The sequence below is a fragment of the Dryobates pubescens genome, chromosome 11 (assembly GCF_014839835.1).
Source record: "Dryobates pubescens isolate bDryPub1 chromosome 11, bDryPub1.pri, whole genome shotgun sequence".
Taxonomy (NCBI): domain Eukaryota; kingdom Metazoa; phylum Chordata; class Aves; order Piciformes; family Picidae; genus Dryobates; species Dryobates pubescens.
The window spans coordinates 8550870-8574309 of record NC_071622.1 but is presented as its reverse complement, the minus strand read 5'-3'; the positions used below and the strand labels follow the sequence as shown (position 1 = coordinate 8574309).

Here is a 23440-nt window from a genome sequence, read left to right as displayed (position 1 = left end):
GAGGGTTTGAGCTCTGATGTGTCCCAGCAGAGTCTCACTCATATCCTTAGGTAGGATTTCCCTTACTGCTGGGCAGACAAGCCAATGAATTCTTTAAAAAAAAACATAATCCCAAGCTAAAATTTCAAGCAACACTTTCTTCTCCTCCCTCAGAGACAACAAATACTGATGCATCTCTGATCCCCATGACTCTGTTCTGGGTTTAATGTTGATGGTTAATATTTGCACAGCTCAACACCTTGGACCACTCCCTCAGAGTCCGGGCTCTTCACGTGCCTTTCAAGAAACGCCCATGATAGCTTGGTGGGGGGTGATAACAGTAAGCAAAGCAGGCAAAATTTGCTCTGATCTGTGCTTTGCATCATTAAGCACACTGTTGATATCAAAAGAAGTAGTAAGTAGCCATGTGATGAAAGCTCACACTAACCAATAGATTCTCCAAAGCTGAGCTGGCCACAGGCAGGTTTGTTAATATTGCTGCGTATCAGTCTTTGTGTTTCTACTAGAGCTGCTCTTGTATTTTTACTCCTTAATTCCTATCCTTGGTATGGAAGTTTCTGATCCCTATAGGGCATCCCTAGGGATGCCATTTTTCAAAGATTAGCTAATAAAAGTTGATGGGAGTAGACCTTGTTTGTTGCCTCTAAAGCTTGGTATCATCAAAGGGGCTGTCAACTGGATTCACTTCACGACTGGCCAAGGTGCTAGAATGAAACCCACTGCTGCAGGGCACGTATCAGGCTGTTGCTGTGGGGAAATGTGCGTTGAGAATGTTCAGAAGTAATTTCTGGAAAGTAAGTATGGTAACATGGGTGACCTGATTTGTTCCTAAGATGGGTTACTATACAGTTTCTGTTGAATTCAGCAGTGTGCTGATGATCAGTGTGCTGTGCCTCGACAGGCTGGGCAGATGGGCAGAGTCCAACGGCATGAGATTTAACACATCCAAGTGCCGGGTTCTGCACATTGGCCACAACAACCCCATGCAGAGTTACAAGCTGGGGTCAGAGTGGCTGGAGAGCAGTCAGGCTGAGAGGGACCTAGGGGTGCTGGTTGACGGTAGACTGAACATGAGCCTGCAGTGTGCCCAGGCAGCTAAGAGGGCCAATGGCATCCTGGCCTGCATCAGGAACAGTGTGGCCAGCAGGAGCAGGGAGGTCATTCTGCCCCTGTACACTGCACTGGTTAGGCCGCACCTCGAGTACTGTGTCCAGTTCTGGGCCCCTCAGTTTAGGAAGGAGGTTGACTTGCTGGAACGAGTCCAGAGAAGAGCAACAAAGTTGGTGAGGGGTTTGGAACACAAGCCCTACGAGGAGAGGCTGAGGGAGCTGGGGTTGCTTAGCCTGGAGAAGAGGAGACTCAGGGGTGACCTTATTACTCTCTACAACTACCTGAAGGGAGGTTGTAGACAGACGGATGTTGGTCTCTTCTCCCAGGCAGCCAGTTCCAGAACAAGAGGACACAGTCTCAGGCTGCACCAGGGGAGGTTCAGGCTAGATGTTAGGAAAAAGTTCTATACAGAAAGAGTGATTGCACATTGGAATGGGCTGCCTGGGGAGGTGGTGGAGTCGCCATCACTGGAGGTTTTCAGGAGGAGACTTGATGGGGTGCTTGGTGCCGTGGGTTAGTTGTTTGGGCGGTGTTTGATTGGTTGATGGGTTGGACGCGATGATCTTGAAGGTCTCTTCCAGCCTGGTTTATTCTATATATTCTATGTATTCTAACTGTACTATCTTTGAAAATCTTTTCTTCACTTGTTCAGAGGCTTAAGTCTAGACAGTGATGTTTACACAGCATTGATGTGAGAATGTGCAGGTTTTGCAGTTGCATTGCTTGTGAGCTTCATTGCCAAGTGCACTTAGTCTGCAACTCAGGACAAGAAAAATGTCCAACAGGAAGGAAAGGTATGATTCAGGAGGGCTGATCCACGAGCATTACAGAGTTGGGATAGCATGGGATGATATTGTGCTGTTTTCTCACTCTCTGGTTGTCTGGAGTCTGTTTGAATGCTTGCCCAAAGAGCACCCATAAATACATGTGGGAAGTTCTCCTTTTGGCTAACAGCATTGCTATTTTTTTGTTGGATAATGAAAATCTGCTTCTTCTCTTGTCTTTGGGATCAAGGGATACTCAACTTAAGTAGCCCTTCAGCTTTTCTATTTAGACAAGAAAATGTAAGAGGATCCTGAATTAGATGGGATTGTGGGGTTTAAGGTTTTTTTTTAAACTACCCTAAGCTTGAACCAGGAAATTTGGTTTAGAAAAATAATTATTTGGGGAAAATTTGGAAGGGTAGTTAACATGTTTTCTGAGATTTTAGCACAGCTTTGAATAATATTTTTTTTTAAATTATTTTTTAAAAGAAACTTTATTTGGTAGCTTCAACCATATCCTCCTATTTCTTCTACCAAATAATGAAACTTTATTTGGTAGCATCACAGTATCACTAAGGTTGGAAGAGACCTCGAGGATCATCGAGTCCAACCTGTCACCACAGACCTCATGACTAGACCATGGCACCAAGTGCCACATCCAATCTCTTCCTGAACACCTCCAGGGATGATGATGACTCCACCACCTCCCTGGGCAGCCCATTCCAATGAGGAATGACTCGCTCAGTGAAGAACTTTCTCCTCACCTCGAGCCTAAACTTCCCCTGGCACAGCTTGAGACTGTGTCCCCTTGTTCTGGTGCTGCTTGCCTGGGAGAAGAGACCAACCCCTTCCTGGCTGCAACCACCTTTCAGGTAGTTGTAGAGGGCAATGAGGTCACCTCTGATCCTTCTCTTCTCCAGGCTAAACAATCCCAGCTCCCTCAGCCTCTCCTCATAGGGCTTGTGCTCAAGGCCTCTCCCCAGCCTCATTGCCCTTCTCTGGACACATTCAAGTGTCTCAATGTCCTTCTTAAACTGAGGGGCCCAGAACTGGACACAGTACTCAAGGTGTGGCCTAACCAATGCAGAGTACAGGGGCACAATGACCTCCCTGCTCCTGCTGGCCACATCCTAATGCAGGCCAGGATGCCATTGGCCTTCTTGGCCACCTGGGCACACTGCTGGCTCATGTTTAGGCAGCTGTCAATCAGCACCCTCAGGTCCCTCTCTGTTTGGGAGCTCTCCAGCCACTCCGACTCCAGCCTGTAGCTCTGCATGGGGTTGCTGTGGCCAAAGTGCAGCACCTGGCACTTGGACTTGTTGAATGCCATCCCATTGGACTCTGCCCATCTGTCCAGTTGGTCGAAGTCCCTCTGCAGAGCCTTTCTACCCTCTAACTGACCAACATCTGCTCCTAACTTGGTGTCATCTGCAAATTTGCTGATGACTGACTCAATCCCCTCATCCAGATCATCAATGAAGATGTTAAAGAGGATGGGGCCCAGTACTTCAACCATATCCTCCTATTTCTTCTACCAAATAATGAAACTTCATTTGGTAGCTTCAACCATATCCTCCTGTTTCTTCTATCATAGTTCAGCAGGTTCAAAGAATTGACTTTATATTTGCTGATTTATTGGAGGGAATTAGTAAAGGTTTTAAGATACTAGAAATAGCTGTTGATGAAGATTACTCATTATATTGTGGTCTCAAGCTGTGACAGGGGAAGTTTAGGCTGGAGGTGAGGAGAAAGTTCTTCACTGAGAGAGTTGTTAGCCACTGGAATGTGCTGCCCAGGGAGGTGGTGGAGTCACCATCCCTGGAGGTGTTCAAGAGGGGATTGGATGTGGCACTTGGTGCCATGGTTTAGTCGTGAGGTCTGTGGTGACAGGTTGGACTTGATGATCTTTGAGGTCTCTTCCAACCTTGGTGAATCTGTGATTCAGGGTTTTTTGCCAGTGCATTCCAAAGCTTTCACTTTTTAGGCTGTGTGCTTTCATCACATTCCAGTTTATTTTACCCAGGTGATTTGTTTTGTTAGAAGTAAGATTAAACAAGAAATAAGTGACTGCAATTTGTCCTTGTAGCGGAGAGGTTTCTTGCACTGTCGCACCAAGCATGCCTACTTCCAGAGTGTCTGGAGTGAAAAGTTTTAATACCTTTATGGAATAAGTGTTAAAACTTTCAAGATGTTAAGTGAAAACACAAAGACTGTTTCAATGACAGATGGAAACTGCAAGTAATTGTTTGTGGAGCGCTTGAATGCTGTATAGGTTGCGTAGGCCATCTAAGTGGTTAGACAAACATAGGTGGGCAAACAAAAGAATGAGAAAATAAACCCAAACCGGATGATGCAAAGAAAATCCAGTGAATAGACTGAATTCCAGGCTGAGGTGGAGAGTAAGTTACTTCTTTTGTGGCTCCCTGATGGGGCCGTGAAGATGCTGGGTTACAAGGTCACTCTGTGCTTTGTTCCACCCACACACGGAGGGTATGGAAAACTCCCGGGTGTGGCAGGATTTCTGCGTCAACTAGCAGTGCTAGTCACTGAAACTACTTAATATTGGGTTGCCTGAGGGGGTCACTGGGAGAATGTCAGTGGTAGGAGTCAACTTATTGATGCTTTCTATAAAGACTGAAGGCAGTTCATGCAATCAAGCGTTGCTACTGGGACAAAAGTAGTGGATCAGCAGTGTTCTCTGCTCTTTGTAATGTTCAGGAGCAAATACAAATGCCGATGATGAATATGCCTGCAGCACTTCTTTGGTTTGGAAATTGGGACCACTCAAACTGCACTTTGCCCATGTGCTATAGCTCCCTTTGATAACAGCCAAAAGATGTGTCATTTTAACTTTCACCGTTATGCCTTGTTTTCTTTCCCACAGCTGTAGGAAAAGGGCTTTCTTTATCAAGGCTACTGAAAGCCAAGGCATGTTTGTGGGTTGTTGTGGGGGGTTTATTCCACTCATCCTCACCATAACCATTTGCTTTAGTAGCTAATTATATTCAGTGTTTATTTCAGTGACTTACATAAATCTCAAATGCATAAGCCAGCAGCATCCTTTTTTTCTACTGGCTTTTCTTGTGGGAACTTGTTGAAATGAACTATCTCATTGAAAAGCTCCATTCCTGGAGTGAGGAGGACTGCTGTAGCATTCTTCAGGTGGTGCAAAAGCAATAATTGGGAGAGTCTCTCTGCTTTGCTTAGTAAATCAGGGAGGATATGATTTCCTCCAGAAGATTTATAGGGTTATGGAGAGCAGGCTTTTAAGAACTTACCTTGTGCTTCAGGTATCCATCAAGCCTCAGAGCCTCTTTGTGCTGTTATTGCTGCACAGTCTCTTACCCAGATGTATGTTGAACTTTGACTTGGGGACACAATAGAATATAGGACCCTGGTCAGAGGAGGCCAGTAAATGCTGACTGGAAACACAGGCCTTATTTTTTGCACCTGTTTTACAAGTAGGACAAGAGAGGTCATCGTGGTTCATGGATCTTTTCTTTGTCAGAGTAATCAAGTCACACCTCTTCTTCCCTGCCTAATCTCTAACTCAAACCAGACACTTTCTTTGTGGGATGATGAAGAAAGGATATAGCTGTCTGTCCTGTCATACTGTTTGTGGTTCTCTTCACTGCAATTATTTGTTCCTTGAGCCTGTAAATCCTTTTGCTTTTCTCAAGTGACCTCTTAAATGGAAACTTTCTTGAGTGTCCAGTCTGTACGCCGTATCTCTGGAAGCAGTAATGAGAAAGAGGTTTTACAAGCTCAGTGTCTTACCCCTCTTTTGTTAAGATACTTGTTTATTTTTAAAACCATGGGACCAAAGGAGAGAGGTTTATATTAAACAGTGCTGATGCTATCTGGAAGATTTTAATGTGTGTTGCTTTACAGATTGCTCTTAGACTAAGGGCCGGAATTGAGGTGATAAAGGAGACAGAGAATTACATGAAACTGGGTACAGAATCCATGTCTCCTTTATCATAGAATCCTAGAATCAATAAGGTTGGAAAATACCTCAGAGATCGTCAAGTCCAACCTATCATCCAACACTATCAAATCAACTAAACCATGGCACCAAGTGCCCCATCCAATCTCTTCCTGAACACCTCCAGGGATGGTGACTCCACCACCTCCCTGGGCAGCACATTCCAACAGCTAACAACTCTCTCTGTGAAGAACTTTCTCCTCACCTCAAGCCTAAACTTCCCCTGGCACAGCTTGAGACTGTGTCCTCTTGTTCTGGTGCTGCTTGCCTGGGAGAAGAGACCAACCCCCTTCTGGCTACAACCTCCCTTCATGTAGTTGTAGAGAGCAATAAGGTCTCCTCTGAGTCTCCTCTTCTCCAGGCTAAACAATCCCAGCTCCCTCAGCCTCTCCTCATAGGGTTTGTGCTTGATACCTCCCCCCAACCTCGTTGCCCTTCTCTGGACACGTTCAAGTGTCTCAATATCCTTTTTAAACTGAGGGGCCCAGAACTGGGCACAGGACTCGAGGTGTGGCCTAACCAGTGCTGAATACAGGGACAGAATGACCTCCCTGTTCCTGCAGGCCGCACTATTTCTGATACAGGCCAGGATGCCATTGGCCTTCTTGCCACCTGTGCACACTGCTGGCTCATATTCAGACAGCTGTCAACCAGTACCCCCAGGTCCCTTTCTGCCTGGCTGCTCTCCAGCCACTCTGTCCCCAACCTGTAGCACTGTATGGGTTCCATGTGAGAGAATATCATATATTCTCTTCAGTTACAGAAGGACCTATTGGCACTGGGGGGAAATAGACCCTTCTGCAAACACTCCTCTTGGGGTACATGTTTGGGCTGGTATTTTATCTAGGTTCCCAGCCAAAACCTGTGAGCTGCATTTTTGCATCTGTTAAAGGAAGAAAAAGCCTCTGTCTGAGCCTTAACTAGTAACAACTGGCTGCCTCCAGTTCATCCTGCACCACAATGTGAAGTCTATTGTGCAGCAGAGTGAAAAAACACATCTGATTTTTTTTTCCTATTGAGATTGCTATGGATATAATTAATAGAAACTTTGTAATCTGTCTGTAAAAGTTTTTCAGTGAGTGATATTAATTAAGTGATAAGTGATAGGATTATTTTTTTCTGTATACATTGTACAAATGTGCATCAGATGGCTGTACCTGGGGGATGGCACCTAAAGCTTCATTATCCTGTTTCACTTCATAGAAGAAAAAACTTGTTCTCTGGTCTGGTGAATTCCACTGCTTTGACTACAAGGCAGGCTTGAAAATCATACAACTGTTTCTTGAACAGCTTCCTACAAGAAGGAGCATGCCAAGGTAAATTTTTTAGGCATTAGGAATTTGTACAATGGAGAATATTTCCACCCTCACTTTTTTTGGTAGTTTTTCAGTTTGGATGTCCATCTTCTGAAGAGGGCAAATTATTAGTGTGGATTCCAAGCAAAAAGTCACGTCCAGTTCTAAAATTTTACAGCAGTCCTGGCTCACTGGACAGGTCCCAGAAGACTAGAAGCTGGCCAGTGTGGTACCCATCTACAGGAAGGGCTGGTTGGAAGAGTCAGGGAATTACAGACCTGTCAGCCTGACCTCAGTGCCAGGCAAGATTATGGAACAGGTCATCTTGAGTGCAGTCACACAGCATCAGGATGGCCAAGGGATCAGGCCCAGCCAGCATGGATTTAGGAATGGCAGGTCTTGCCTGGCCAACCTGATCTTCTATGATCAGGTGACCCGCCTGGTGGATGTGGGGAGGCCTGTGGATGTAGTCTACCTGGACCTCAGCAAGGCCTTTGACACTGTCCCCCACAGCAAACTCCTGGCCAAGCTGTCAGCCCATGGCTTGGATGGGAGTACACTGCATTGGGTTAGGGTGCTTGGTTGCATGGTTTAGTTGATTAGGTGGTGTTGGATTGTAGGTTGGACACGATGATCTTGAAGGTCTCTTCCAACCTGGTCTGGTCTGGTCTGGTCTGGTCTGGTCTGGTCTATTCTATTCTATTCTATTCTATTCTATTCTATTCTATTCTATTCTATTCTATTCTAAAATGTCTGGAGAGAACTGTGCTTGCCCAGCATCTCCCATGCTTTCAGCCCCTTCCTTTCTTGTTTTTGCTGCAGATTGCATTCTCATTTCTAGCTCATATTTTCCTGTTTCCTAGACAAAACTTCAGGCTTGATTTGATATTGTCATTGCTATGCCTGTCTTTATGTCAAACCCAGATTGTGATTACTTAAAACAATCTTTTGAAAATAACAAAAATTTCTAGGAGACACCACAATGGACTGTCTGTATGATCATCTATGTGCATCAATTCATATAGTATAGAAAGAAGCTGAACAATTTACTTGTCTTTGTTTCTTTGCATTCAGTTATCTGCCTGTCTTGTCTGCTGTAGGCAACCATTGGTGCAATAGCTTCTCCAGACTACAGTTTTACTTTCATTTCCTGTTTGTGTCTGAAAGCAGCTTGGCTTTGCCTGCCTTTTCACTGGGGAGGCTTTCTCTGGAACACCTGAAAATCACTCTAGGGAGCTGCAGTCCCGAGAGTTGCAACCTGCAGGTATTCACTAACAATGAATCAGTCAGAAGGTGCATGCAGTTTGAAAAGAATGGTTTCTTTCTCTTTTTTCTTGAGGTTTCTGAGCCTTTATTGGTTATTGAGAGTTCATTTCCAACTATAAGGCTGGCAAAACATTTTTCATTTACTTTGGGTGTTTTTTTTAACATGAGATTCTCCCAGGAGTGTGATATGTGGAACTATGTCCTGTAGAACCTTTTAGAGTATTGCACTACAAGTAAGAAAATCAGAAGAGCTGATAATACCTCTCTCCAGGCCATGGTGTGTGCTTTGCATATCATCTTACAAGGACTTGTTTTGTTTTGTTTTGTTTAGGGTGGGAAAATGCATTGATCATTCTGGAAGTGCATGAGCCTTGACAAACTTCAGACTATTTTCTCTCAGAACAACTGACCTGTTTCAGTAACAGTACTTGAAACATTGACATCTCTTGTGCCAGCATCCTCACTCCAGTGAGACTGATGCAGAAAGTTTTGGCTGCAAGCAGATTTTTGGTCCGAATAAGAGCAATATGCTAGCGGTGAAGGCACATCAGGCACTCAGGAAATGAATGAATTATGCCGTCAAATGCCCTTCTTATACAAACACTGAATCACAGAATGTCAGGGGCTGGAAGGGACCTCAAGAGATATCTAGTCCAACCCCCTTGCCAAAGCAGGATCACCTATACTAGCTCACACAGGAACGCATCCAGGCGGGTCTTGAAGGTCTCCAGAAAGGGAGACTCCACAACCCCCTTGGGCAGGGGAGAGGGAGACTCCAAAACCCCTTTCATAAACTGACCAACATTCACCTCAAGTCATTCATTTCGTGCTTTCCTCTCTTCCCTGTCTTCTATAGCAGGGCTGTTGTGGAGCTTAAACCATTTTAAATGTCAGTGACCTTAGTTTCATCTTCAGCTGGCTGTACCCTGATAAGGTCACACTCATTTGTCTTTTTTACCTTTTTGTTCACTAGCTTCAATAGCCCTTTCCCTTACATGCTGGCTCTCCTGTGCTGTATGTCCACAGAGCAGTCCCATCTGTCCTGTGCTTACATTAGGCTGTCCCAAACAATACAGGCATTTTTGGTCTAGCTGATGGTGAAAAGATTTTTTTTCTGATATCATTGTCCTCTTCCCCATATATGTACCAATTTAGTTTCATCTGTCTTGACATACATGCACAAAAATTGGATGTGCTCTTTGTTCTTGATGGAGGAATTCAGTATTGCAGACTCCTTCTCCAGTGGTGTTATTACTTGTTATGAAGGCCACTAAGAATTTTACTGTTCCCTTACGTGCTTTGAAATCTGAAAAATGATCTACATAGGATAATCTCAAGATAGATATATAGATTAAATAATGTGGTAGGAGAAAACAAGAGCCTTTTGAAACAGTGAAATACAGTTTGATGTGCCTCTGCTATAAGACTGCTGGCAGCTGGGGACTCAAACGTGCCAGTGGAGGCAGGAATGAGCAGTGGCAGGGGGAGAGTTGCTGGCAGTGGCATGGCTATGGATTAACTTTTGTCTGCAAGTAGAAGAAAAAGACCAGTAAGGTAGCTTAACAAAAGCAAAGTGCTGTCACTGCATTTAGACACACTGGTTAATTAGTATTTATGATGAAAGACAACAGGTCAGTGATAGGATCTATGCCTATCATCTGCAGTCTTCTGGAATGTGTGTTAGATCTTCACCAGAAAAAATCATATGCCCTTCCTTTGGGGAATGCAATGTTGCAAAGTAGCAATTAGCCTAGATAGCTGCTCTCCTGTTCTTTTTCATTAGGAGCAACAATCTCCTTCCTCTCCCACAGAAATGGGAGCAGGAACATAATTGTGCTAAACTCTGTCCAACTGGCAGTGGCTGGCTGGCATCTGCCATGTGAGCTAACTCTTTTTGCTGTGGAGAAGCATTGGACCTTTTCTCCTTCCCTCTTCATCTCCTTTTTTTATTTGCACAGCAGACTTTGAAAACTCATGCAGTAATTACAGTCTGCTTTTGCTCACCTTCATCATGTTTCCAAATACCAAGTAATCTCATCTGCTTGGCTCAGTGCTCCCTCAGAGGCCTTGAACACCCCAGCTGGCTTTGGTAGGAAAAACTACCTGTAATTCAATATTGCATCTTTGACAATAACACACGAAAAACGAACTATGGTACCGAGGTTCTGTTAGGAGAGTGCTTTTAAAGCTGACATTGCTCTGCACTGCCTAGAAGTCAGCTTTTCTTTTTCACCCTTGCATAGTTGTGTGTTGATATTAGAGGGTTCAGTGAACAAATTTTGCATGTTGTCTTGCATGCTGCACCGCGAGGCAGGTCAGGACAAAGTTTCTGCCTTCTCTGAATTTTATACCTTTTGGTGGTTGTTTTTTGACTTCCCCTAAAGGAAGGCAACCTTTAAACCAAGCTTCTGGTTATTTTTTTGTGTGTGCACACGTGTGTTTTGTGTCTAGAATGTTTGGAGAATTGCTAGGGAATTCTGAGGACTTGTCTAGAGCAGGCAAACTGGTTTCTTTTTGCCTTAATTATTTACAGTTTCTTTCCGAGCTTTCCGGCCACCATAATGATTACTTGCATTATATCTGTAAGCTGTTCAGGGCACTTTTGGGGCTTCATGCATGTCAGAATGCAGTCAGTTAGCAGAAGGGACTGAGCTGATATTAATTTAGTCTTTGATTTTTGTGCTTTGGTGGTGCATAAGCCCAAGATATTAATGACTGCAGAAAGGTTAAACTTCACGTGTCTTCCTGTTTATCACAAAGGTACAGGGTACAAACAGAAAGCACTCTTGGCAGGCAACAGACTTGCAAAATCCATGTGCTGCTTATCTACAGTTGTGTTTGTACTGAAATGTGATTACCATATATGAAGGTAAATACTTAAGAAGCACAAGGAGCCTGAAGGGTAGCTCTTGATACCCAATGACAGCAAACTGGTCACCTCCTAGAAATGTCAGCCCAGTGTGAAAATAGTTTTAAAAGAAATAGACCTATGCAGAGCTTCAAGTATGACCTATTTAGTTTTCCATAGGCACAGCTATGTCTAACCCATGCTTAATGTAAATTTATTCTTTAAAACAATGCAATAAGATCAGAAACCAAAGCAGCTGATGCAAGTTCGGTAACCCAGGTCCAGGAAACAGATTTTAATGTGCAGTAATCCCAAGCATAACATCCCTTTTTCATTTCAGTTGCCTTTGCTGCATTTTAGGTCCAGGGCTAATACTTTTATTCACTAGGGATATAGAGATACTATCTGTTTTGCAGCAGCCTTGTAATATTTAACAGCTTATCACATCCTATTTCAATTCTTTTCTTTTCCAGACTAAACAAACTAATTTCTTTCTAGCTTTCCTCAGAGATCATATTTTCTAGACCTTAGATATTTTTTTTCACAGCTCTCCTACACCAATTTGTTCATCTTTTCTTACAGAAGGCCCAGACCTGGGCATGGTCCTTGAGCTGATGCTTTCTGATCTTGAATAAAGTAATGTACTTACCAAGTTTTACAACTATGATAGTTGCATTTTTCAGTCATGATAGGATGTTTATCTTCTCTGCAATAGTATGGCAATGTTCTTTGCATGAACCACAGTGCAGAGTATGAAGGCCCTTTAAGATATGTTAGAGCAGCTAATTTGGCTCTAAAAAGAGCAGTGAGTTTAAATAACCTGCTACAGGTGATGAAGAACAAAGGAAGCTGCCGATGCTACAAAGCTCATCAGCATTTACTACCTGTCAGAACCAAGGACTATGTTTCACACCTCATGGTCCTTCTAGCAGAGCTTTGAAGGAATGAGTGATTACAGCAGCTCAGTAATGGGCAGTACTTGGTAAGGGCTGAGTACAAAGCAAAGCAATGTTGTACTGCTGCATAATTCAATGGCAGCTGTACAGAGAAGGGCCAAACAGTTGAGGACTTTTCAGCCTGAAAGGGCCACCTGTAGGTGTACTCAGGGTCTGTAGACACACATAGCATGGAAGAAGGGGTCAGTGGCTCCTAGTGGTAAAGTGCACTGACCAACTATTCTTCAGTGCAAAGTTGTCTTTACTGTATTGTGTGATTTCATTTTAGTCCATCTCTGCAATTTGCTAAGATCAACTTATTTTTGGGCCTGTTCCGTACTGTTAAAGGTTTTCTACTTGCAGCCATCTGATTTATGGCTCATTTGCTGAGTTAGGCAAAGAAGTGTGTTGGTTGAAGGATGGGGTTAATCCTTATTAGTGCAGTTTCTTAAATTTTTCAACTGCTTGAGGAATCTTTGAGCTGCTTGGACTTTTGACAGAGGATTAATGTCAATAAGAAGTGTGAAATCAGGACGTCACAAGCCTCCTCATTCCCTATGCTACTACACCATGCCTCTCCACAATGAAGGGGGGCAAAGGGAAGAACATCCGTCTAGGTCTCACTAGGGAAAAGAAAGGTTGGTTTAGATTTTCTCTCCATCCTTCTCTAAGTGCAACTATCAGAGATAATTAGTAAGTACTGAGAGTGCTTTGGATTATATTATGACCATTTTATTAATAAAATCAGTGTATTTTGTGCCTTTGTCTAACAGGGGATGGTTTTTGAGCTTTTTTGTGTGTGTTTTGAGCAAACAAATCATAGAAGTCATGCCAAAGCAAGTAAGTAATTCTTTTGTGTTTAAAAACAAAAGGCTGTTCAAGCCTTTTCACAAATGCACCGTTCAGGTTATGTGCAACATTAGGTTCTTGTGCCACTTTTTTTTCCCCTTCAGCTTCCAGTTTTCCTTTGCTGCTGGTTCTCCCAAACTAAAGAGGAAACTAAAAGGGCAGTGCAACTTAAAGGAGGAGGGGGGGGAAATATGGAAAGAAATGTCTGAGAGAGAAGCCCACAGTGGCACTTGGTGACTGCCAATCAGCCTTTCCTCAGTGTCATGATTTATGGAAGCATGATGCCATCTTCTCCTCCATTCTTTCAGGGACTTGGCCTTGTTAGAGCCAGAGACTATAAATCAGTTTATTTATTTTACTTTCTCTTTGGTGTAACTTATTCTCTTCTGCATATTCACTCATTGAGGGCAGCAGGTAGCAGTAAGCAGCAGATTGCAGTGCAAGTTAGATGTCTGAAATTGTTCAATATCTACCTTGAGTAGCAGCTGTGCTAGTTCAGGATTTGAGAGATACTTTGGGAAGTTAGTGCTGCTGATGTTGACTATCTCAGCACACATCCAACAGAAGTAGCTGTGAATGGATCTGTGTGTGGAGGTCAGAATGGAAATGGACAGAAAACTTGGCTGGGGAGCTTCTAGCAAGTTAGTACAGCCTTCCAGGTAGAAACATTTCGGTGTTATAACTCTTGTTACTTGTCAGGAAGAAAGTAACTAGAATTTTTTTTGTTACATCAGCTGGACTATTCTAGTCACAAATATATATCACATTTTCTTCTGCTTATAAATTCCCCTTTAAGAATAGTTTACTGTCAGCACACTTCCTTTCACTGCATGCAGTGACAAATTGTGTTAGAGATTTTACAAATGCCTTTGTATAAGGAAAGAAAACTTGAGAGCTGGATGGGATTTGAACTCTACTGCATAATTACCATATCCAGCATTTAGTGTGCTTGGATGTCACTTCCTATTTTATTGGGGTAGGCCATTCAAAATAGAGATTTAGATGCTTGGCATTTCTCTCTCAAATCATGCAGGTCATAAGTGTGTGCCACAAGCATCCAAACTTCTCATCTTTTCCTGTCTGTCATGAGTGGTGAGGTTGCCTTATATCTGGAATTTGGGGTGAGGTGCAGAGTAAGTGGTTAGAATTTCATTGTGAACAATGGAAGCTTCCTTTCCATACTTCTTGCCCATAGAGCACAAGCCTGTGTCAGTTCTGGAGCTGTGGTGGTGAAGCTAACCTGCCTTTAGGTAGCTGTGAGAGATGACTTGGGTAAAAAGCAGCATCCCCTACACAAGCTGCTCAGCAGAGACAGTTTAACATCGCTTGGAAACATTTTCCTTTTTCTCTTTGACAGACTCCCACACATTCCTTGGAATGTATTTTAGGTGCTCCTCAGAGATCATTCCCATGGCCTGTTTGAGGCATATCCTGATATTTCCTGAAGGGTCCTGGATTATGCCAGATGAGCTTCAGAGCAGAGACAGAACAGCCATGCTCCTGGAGAGGGCTGGCAGACAGCATTTCCCCATCACTGCTGGACACCGGTTCTGGCCTGCTCTGATTTATTGAGGTGGCAAAGTGCTTTTCATAGATCATGAGCTTACAGCATTCACAATTTCTTAATACTTCCAAAACAGAATTACCTTCAAGATTTATGGGAGCTAATATCCTCTAATTTACTCCATTTTTTTCCCCATAGGAATATAATATTTCCTCCAAAACTGCTCTTCCCCCCTCTTAAATGAAGCAGAAGTATGAATTAAAAGTCATACATGAATTAAAAGTCACTCTCTCCAGCTCTGTGTACAGGACTGTTGAATTTTGGCAAGTTATAGTAGGTGGTCTAAGGCTATTGTGTTCCTTGCTGGAAAAAATCCCCAAGTTTGCTTGTAGAGAACATCAAAGAAAGGCCAGTGGTCACCTCACCTCACTCTTGGGTGCCCTTTTCATCACATGCAGAGGGGACACCACAGAGCATCAGATCAATCCTGCTAGTGCTACAGCTGACTTTGAGGACTCCCCTCAGAACCCAGGGGGTCTCAGGAGGATCTGATCTCCCTCCTGGTTTACCAGATACCTTCTAAGGGGGAATCTAAATTAAAAGAGAGAGACTCCACACTCTGTGTCAGACTGGAGTAAACTGTCTTTTCCTGGTGTATGACTTGAAAATAGGCCATCCAGGTTTTTCCTGAAGAATGCTTGTCCCAACAGCATCCAGAATAGCTCAATGACATAAGAGATCAGCCCAGAGATACTGTTGAGCTCCAGGCAGTGCCATCACCCTTCACTGCAACTACTGCTTGGGGAAGAGGGGACCATTCTGTGAGACTTGGCTTCTGCTATTATTTGAAGTGGTAGCTGCAAAGGAGGGCCTGTGAACATCTGTGCTGTAGCCATATGCATTATAGAAGCTCTTGTGTTGTAGAAGAATCTTGTAAAGATCCCTTCTATTGGTGGTAGAAGGAGGTAAACTAACTCCTTGGAGACTCACCAGTGTAACACAATGCACCAAGATGCTTAAAAAAATATAAGTAATTTGTCAGATGATTGAAGTTTTTAGGGTATTTGCATAGAATCATTTTAATGGGAAAATACCTTTAACATCATCAAGTTCAACCATTAACCCAGCACTGCCAAGTCCACCACTAAAGTGTGTCCCTAAGCACCACATCTACATGTCTTTTAAATATTTCCAGTGCGAGTCTACCACTTCCCTGGGCAGCCTGTTCCACTACCTGACAGACTTTTCAGTGAAGACATTTTTCCTACTGTCCTGCTCTGCTGGTGCAATTTGAGGCTATTTCCTCTTTTATCCTGTTCTTTTTATTTAGTTTTAAATAGGCTTATGGTTTGGGGTTTCTTACTTAAGATCTTCAGAAGCTCTGATACATCTAACAGACCTTTCCTACCTTTTCCCAGGTAGCTATATAGATCCTCCTGTATCCTCAGCTCTAGAAAACATTCCTTTCCTTTTAGATCAGCCATGTAATCAGTGAATCCAGCTTTTTATGATTGCAGATGATCTTATTAAAGTTTACATGAGTAGATGTGAAGCAGTATGCATGGGTGAGTCTGAGTCTTGCTCTTGGTCTCTCTTCTCCCTCCCCAGAGATGTCTGAAAGCTCTGTTTCACTGGGCATTTGTGGTAGGAGTGTACTTGGAGCAGTTTGGAATGTGGAATTCTGTCCATCCTTTCCTCACTGTGCTGCCCTCTGAAATTGTTACTCTGCATCTGTCTGGCATAGTGTAGTATCTTAAATGAGGTAGCTCAAGTCCAAGAGTTACCTGTTTGCAGTAACATGGAGGTGCATGCTGAGTGCAGAACTGGTGCATTAGGTCTATCCTGCTACCAGTACCTGGGTTAGCCAGACTCTCTATTTCAGATACACATACATGACCCTTGCAGTATGGCTGTAGTGGAGATGTGCTCTCTGACTGAACACACAGCATGCTCCATTCTTCAGTTCTGCAGTACAGTGTAATTTAACAGTAGCACAACATCTCTGCTACTGTTTTGATATGACCGAATGAACAGATTTCTAGTAGCATTAGCATGTTTTCTAGCAGCTATCTTTACACACTCAGAAATGGTCCCATATGAAAGTTAGTATTTCTGTCATTTCTTTTGCTAAATGTTTCCCTCTATCTGGCCACTGTACTAACTGTTTCTGGAAGAGACACGTTTTTAGTAGATGCTGTGTTTGAGGGTGTAATTAGTACAATGTGTTCTCATAGTGACATGGTTAACAAGGACTAGTTCTCTCTTTTGTAAGTGGTTTTGGATAGATCACAGCTGTTTGGTTTGGCAAGGACCCCTCTGGAATCATTTGTGTTGATAAATGCAGCAGAAAACACCTACATCTATGCTGAATTTCCTTTCTCTGTAAACTGAGTACTGCTTGTGAGCGCCTGAACCATTTCCTTTCTTGCCTGTGTCACAATAGCTGCTGTGTATGTGCATATGAGTGAGGAGGCAGAGGCACCCATGAGAGCAGATAACCCCAGCTTTGCTCTTCACACACGTTTAAGAAGGACATCGAAACACTCGAATGTGTCCAGAGAAGGGCAACAAGGCTGGGGAGAGGCCTTGAGCACAAGCCCTATGAGGAGAGGCTGAGGGAGCTGGGATTGTTTAGCCTGGAGAAGAGAAGGCTCAGGGGTGACCTCATTGCCCTCTACAACTACCTGAAAGGTGGTTGTGGCCAGGAAGGGGTTGGTCTCTTCTCCCAGGCAAGCAGCACCAGAACAAGGGGACACAGTCTCAAGCTGTGCCAGGGGAGGTTTAGACTTGAGGTGAGGAGAAAGTTCTTCACTGAGCGAGTCGTTCATCATTGGAATGTGCTGCCCAGGGAGGTGGTGGAGTCACCATCCCTGGAGGTGTTCAAGAGGAGATTGGACGTGGCACTTGGTGCCATGGTCTAGTCATGAGGTCTGTGGAGACAGGTTGGACTCGATGATACTTGGGGTTTCTTCCAACCTTAGTGATACTGTGATTTGCCCAGTGTGTTCACACCTGCACAGAGCAGCACACATCTAGTAATAACGATCTAGTAAACATGAAGGCAGCTCCATGGCCATTCCTTACACCCATTCCTCACACGCTCTTGAAGGCAGCACATGAATTGACCTGTGCTTACGAAACTGGAAGCAAAATTGTCTGGTTGTAATTGGCAACTTATTGTAGCTAAATTAATTGCCAAACAATAGGGGAGAAGTTCTGTATTGTTGAGTGGAAGCAATTGTCAGGCTCATGGTGCAAATTCTGACAGATTTATTCCACTGCAGGCAGCTTTGGGTAAAAGCAAAATCTTCCAGATTAGTCTATTGGCAGTAAGAATGTAGAGTCAGAACTTCTGTAGGGAAGCTGGGAGAAACTATACATAAATTTGTTCTTCCTAGTTCCAAGGTTAATTGCTCTCTCATTTTGATTTTCTCAGGTTCTCGAAGCCGGCACCAATGTTCTTGGATGATTCCTTCAGGAAGTGGGCACGTATCAGGGACTTTGTACCCCCCTTTGGAATTAAAGGACAAGGTATGAGTAACCTGTGCAGCTGTTGGAGAAGAAGGTGGTTCTGCAGATGCTTGCCCCATCTTGGCTTTCCATTTTGAGAACTGAGGTGGTTCCTTGGGCCTGTTTTTCCCCTGTTCAAGAAAAATACTGTATGCGTAGCTCTCAGAGTCCCAGAAGGGTGTTCACAACTGGAACATGGACCTCAGAAGCAGGTCATAGGGAGGATGGTTAAGTACACAGGGAGAGTCAGTTCAACAATGGCAATTAAGACCTACCACCACATTCTGGAAGAAGAATTTTGTCATTGACCCATAGCATCTTGTAGCATCTTTGCTGACAGCAACAGAGTCCAAACTGATTTCTAAGAACCTTCAAGTCAGGAATTCGCTAAAGAACAGGAAAGATTCCTCTTTTCAAGTTTTGGAGCCTCGGGGTTGACCACTGATACAAATCTTCCATTTTCTTCTTGTAGCATTTGGTGATAAAATTATTTTATAGTTGTTCCACTTATATAGCAAACAGAACAAATCTCCTTGGATGCTTTGCTGATGGTTTGTAATATGCCCGGTCCTCCAGCTGGAGTGTTGCAGCAGGGGCTGCCTCTCAGGTATGCTATGGGAGAGCAGGAGTCGTACTGGTGGAGATCAGATGGAAGCCAGTAGCCCCCCCAGCAGATGACACATTTTGCAAGTGGCATAAGGTGCTTGCTACCAGACATGTGCCACCAAAGGCCCCTCTGGGTGAGTGGTAGTGGAGCAGGCGGCTGATGCTCATCACAGTGATTTGCTGCATACTTCCTGAAGCCTGATGTACCTGTTAAGAAGTGTTTGTGGCATTGCATCAACTTCTAAGATATTTTTTTTTTCCCCACTGGCAAACTCAAGATTGCAGATGGCCCCTGCAGGAATTGATATACCTGGTGGAGAAAGGACTGCAGCCACAATAAGCTTGGGCCTGTCTCTCTCCCTGGAAGCAGGTGTGGTAGTTGTCAGAACAATCTCTGATCAAATCAAAGGCTCTACTGACAAATTTCTTTTGGCTTGCATCAATTCCCTTCTTTGTTTTGTATATGGCTATTACTTGTCCAGTCGATCTTTTTGCAGCTCAATAGGCAACTAATTACTGTTCTCTAAATCAGCCAGCAGAGTTTGCAGCAAAGAAATAACAGTGGCAGCACAAGTAGAAGGCTGCTTGTCCCCTTCTAACAGGCATACAAGGTGTACAAAGCTAGGGCAAGCTGCCTGACCAACGTGGAGGTGGGAGTTGTAGATTACACATGATGTCAGCTAGACCTAATAAAAATCATTCCGTTAAACTGCATCCAAATGGAGAAATTCACCAAAAGGGGATGACGGAATGGCTCTGGCAGCTTTCTCCCTAGGTTTGTTGCCAGCTTGTGTCACCACTGCAATGTTATGTAAATCTGGTGTTTTGTGTTGGATTTCCTCATTTGAAAAGAGAAATGAGAAATTGCCATTATTTAAATGGCTGTGAGCTCAAGCCATGGGACAGAAACCGTTGAATGGGTTATTTTTTTAATGCCCTCCTGGGACTGAATTTTGTGCCAAGATTCAGTCTGGAGCAAGTTCTGTGTGTGGGAGGGTTGAATTATAAATCTCCGTAGCCCAAGGTTCCTAATGGCTGTGCTGACAGGCTGTGAGTCCTAGTGATGCGAATGGCGCTCTTTCATGTTACACATCACTTGGAAATCTTGCATCAGTCTTTTCTGGCTGTCCCCTGGGATGCATTCTGCCCCAGCTGAGTGATTGGATGATGGGATCAGCACCTCATTAGAGCTTTCAGTCAGGACAGTCTAATGATATCCAAACAACTTACCCAAGCGAGCAGCGTGGAGCTCAGTCATGTGCTGGTGCAAGATGAAGACTATCAAAGCTGGGATGTGCATGGGAAAGAGAGTAGTCAGGGTGGCTGAGAAAGTGCAGAGTGATGTGCTTGTGTTGAAACAGATGGGGCAGGACTTTTGCTCTGTGCGTTAGGAAGCCCTCCGACACTGTCAGCTGGGACTGCTGACATGCATCACGCTGGGAAAGGCAGTCAGTGTTTATAGACACTGACTGTAGATCGGTTGATAACGGGAAGATTTTGCTGAGGGCTTTGGTGAATATCAGCCAGTGTTTTCAAGTCACTGTGGTCTTAGTCCAAGTGCAAACTGGCCTTTTTTTGCTGTGAAATACAGCTACAGAATGAGATCAGTTTCAGTAATGCTGCATGATTCCAAGAAACTTTTTGACTCTGATTTGTGGTAGCTTGAAAGTACTAAAGTTTTGAAATCAAGAGATTCTTAGCACTTTGGAGGCTAATCTACCATTTCTGCTTTATCTTGTTAAAGTTTTTCTCTATTCCTCAGACTTTTAGCTCAGTTTTTAGTTGCTTTCACTCTTAGAAAAAAAAAAAAAAGAAAGCAAGAAATCTCTTTTTTTATCCATTGCTTGGTGCTTACTGGTCCAAGAAAGAACAATTCCAAGATTGCAAGAACAAATCTTGCAATCTTCAGGGGAAAACAGCTTTTGAGGAGCATTGTCTACTGAGCTGTGCTAATTTTGAGTAACACATCTGTATGAATTACATGCAAAGAGTAGAAATAGCTTGGAAGTTTTCATAGCAGGGCTGCTGCTCTTCGAAGGCGATCGTATAAAGAAGGCAGCAGTGTGCCAATTGTTTTGACACTGTTCATCAGGGATCTTCATCTTCTTTAGAAAGAATCTGATTGGAAAGACAATTCTTCCATCTCCAGATCCTGAGAAGTACTCAGTACAACACAGAAAGCTTAACAATGGTTCTCTGTGAAAGAATGCTTGTTCCCTTCTCTCACTTGGTCATTTTCTGATTTGACCATTAGCCCATGCAAGTTGCATGCTCTACTCTCTCCAAGAGCTTTTGTGTGTAGAAGCTCTCAAGGTGAATATGGTTCTGAATATGAAAGTTTTTCAGACATTGCCCTGAATTATGCTGCTCCTGAAACAGGCTGTTGCAGTGGGAATAATGCACATCTCATATCAGATTGGAAACTGCTATTTTTAGTTAACCACCTTGGTAGTTACTTGTCTGCTGAATGAAGGAAGCACAGGAATAAGCAGATGATGACCCTACTAATATGTATGAACAGGACTTTCTGAGATGAGGCATGCAGTAAGAAGTGTTGTGAAAACTCTTTTTGAGCAGTGGCCTATGAGTGTCCTCTACAAGATAAAAGGACTAGATGAAGAGGATTTTATAAAGAATGGGTTTGCATTTTTCTTAATCAGTCTTGAATAGAATAGAACAGAAAAGAAAAGAATAGACCAGGTTGGAAAAGACCTTTGAGATCATCGAGTCCAACCTATCCTCCAACACTGTCTAATCAACTAAACCATGGCACCAAGCACCCCATCAAGTGAGAGTATACCAGGGAATCAAGGGAGAAACAGATGCATCTTGTCTGACAGGGCTGTAGAGGCTACAAGACATGATAATCTGAATTTCATATTATTTACAAGTTGCATTGAAATGCAGATGTTGACTTTTGATAACAGAAGTAATAGTATTCTGAGATCCAAATGGCTTAGTCTGACTGGGAACAGCCCTAATAGATCTGTCTTTAAAGACCCATCTATTAGGAAATTCCCATCTTGAGGAAGTGGCCTCAAGTGGCACCTGGGAAGATTCACATTGGATAATAGAAGAAATATCTTCACTGAAAGGGTTATTAAACCCTGGAGTGGGCTCTCCTGGGAGGTGTTTGAATTCCCTTCCCAGGATGTTTTTGAACATACGGTGCTAAGGGACATGGTTTATCACCAGACTTGTAAAGTTAGATAATGGTTGGTCTCAATGATCTTAAAGGTCTTTTCCAACTGGAATGATTCTACCTTCAGTGATGGTGACTCCACCACCTCCCTGGGCAGCCCATTCCCAATGGCCAATCACTCTTTCTATGAAGAACTTCTTCCTAACATCCAGCCTAAACCTCTCCTGGTGCAGCCTGAGACTGTGTCCTGTAAATGCACAGAGAGTTTTAGAACATGCTGTGCCTATTGACTCTGCTTCTGATCACCAAAGATCTGGGCCGAGGATTGATCCTAATCACTTGATCCCAATCCACAGTGACCTGGGACAAAAACAGAGCTGCAAACTGTCAGGAATTTTGGAGCTGATACAGCAGATTGAAGGTGCAGTTGCACTCCTCGCAGATGTGTGTGGCCCCTTGTGGGAGCCCTTGCTTCCTCTGTATGCAGAGAATGGGAAAACTACTAGATTTGTCATGTTCCTAAAGAGGCATGAGTGTATCAGGTTTTGACACCACAGAGGGTTACTACAAGTATGTAATTGAGCCTTTTGTGTAACAGTGGCTCTAGGTTTCACCCAGTAGCTTCTACAACTGGCTGTGAACATATGAGGCTGTCTTCCAGAATCTGAACCAAGATTTTAGTGAGTGATGAAGAGTGACCATGCTGTTAAACAGGCCGGTGCCATATTTGACTGCACATTAAAAAAATGAGAGCTTGTTGTCTCCTGCTGTGTGACTCCACAGAATCTAGAAATGGTATGTGCCACTGTGAGTGCTTGGAAATGATGACTCCATCTCTATTAATATATAAAGCGGTTGTCCTCTGGTCCTGAAGGCAGTTGAGCTCATTGTTCAAACAGGTTAATTTCCTGGCCCTCCCTGCCACCCAAGGACGGTGACTCTGTCCAGGCTTCCTGTCAAGAAAGGTCACTTACCTGTATTAGCCTGTGACCCTCGGAGTGCGTGAGAATCCTTGAGAAGGATATGTGTTAGCCCTGGCGAAAACCGTCAGGAACTGTGCTAGCATTTAGCGTGGACTTGTGTGGGACAGTGTGGGTCTGTGCCTTTGCTATGGTTTGTTTATTAGTGTGTATATAGCCAAAGCAACGGATGTCATTCAGGAACACAATGGAATTAGTCACTTTAAGAGTTGTCGAGACCAAAGCCTAACAAGAAGTTGGAACTCTAAAAGCTACAAATGTCAAGATGTCCTGTGGGGAACATCATAGGCAGCCAAGTACCCTCTGGTGTCCTAGGCTATTGTTTCAGCATTGACCAGGGTGTTGGAGTGCCTCCCATATTTCACTATTAGTGAGGATCTAATTTACTTGTAGAAATTCTTCTTTCCCACAACTCACCAGATCTGCTCTTGCAGCTTTTTCAGTGAAGAGGAAAGGGACTCCAGCAATCACAGGCTCTTAAGTGAGTTTAATGGAGATATCTTTGAAATTGAAATTTCTTCTTTAGTGTTCACACCCTTTTCTAGCAGTGCTTTCATCAGTGTGACTTAGGGAGATTGAGTATGTACATGCTGTCCATATTGTTACAGAATACAGAATCAACCAGGTTGGAAAAGACCTTTGAGAT

General features: G+C 43.5%; 1 protein-coding gene across 9 annotated transcripts in view; it reads left to right on the top strand.

Moving 5' to 3' along the window:
• The window catches only part of ST3GAL3 (ST3 beta-galactoside alpha-2,3-sialyltransferase 3), a 212914-nt gene that overhangs the window by 114258 nt on the left and 75216 nt on the right, over nucleotides 1-23440 (top strand). For all 9 annotated transcript variants that reach the window (XM_054165700.1, XM_054165706.1, XM_054165704.1 and 6 more), the window contains one exon: nucleotides 17993-18087. In XM_054165700.1, coding sequence (XP_054021675.1) covers nucleotides 17993-18087 — 95 coding nt within the window. The remainder of the gene's footprint in view (nucleotides 1-17992; nucleotides 18088-23440) is intronic.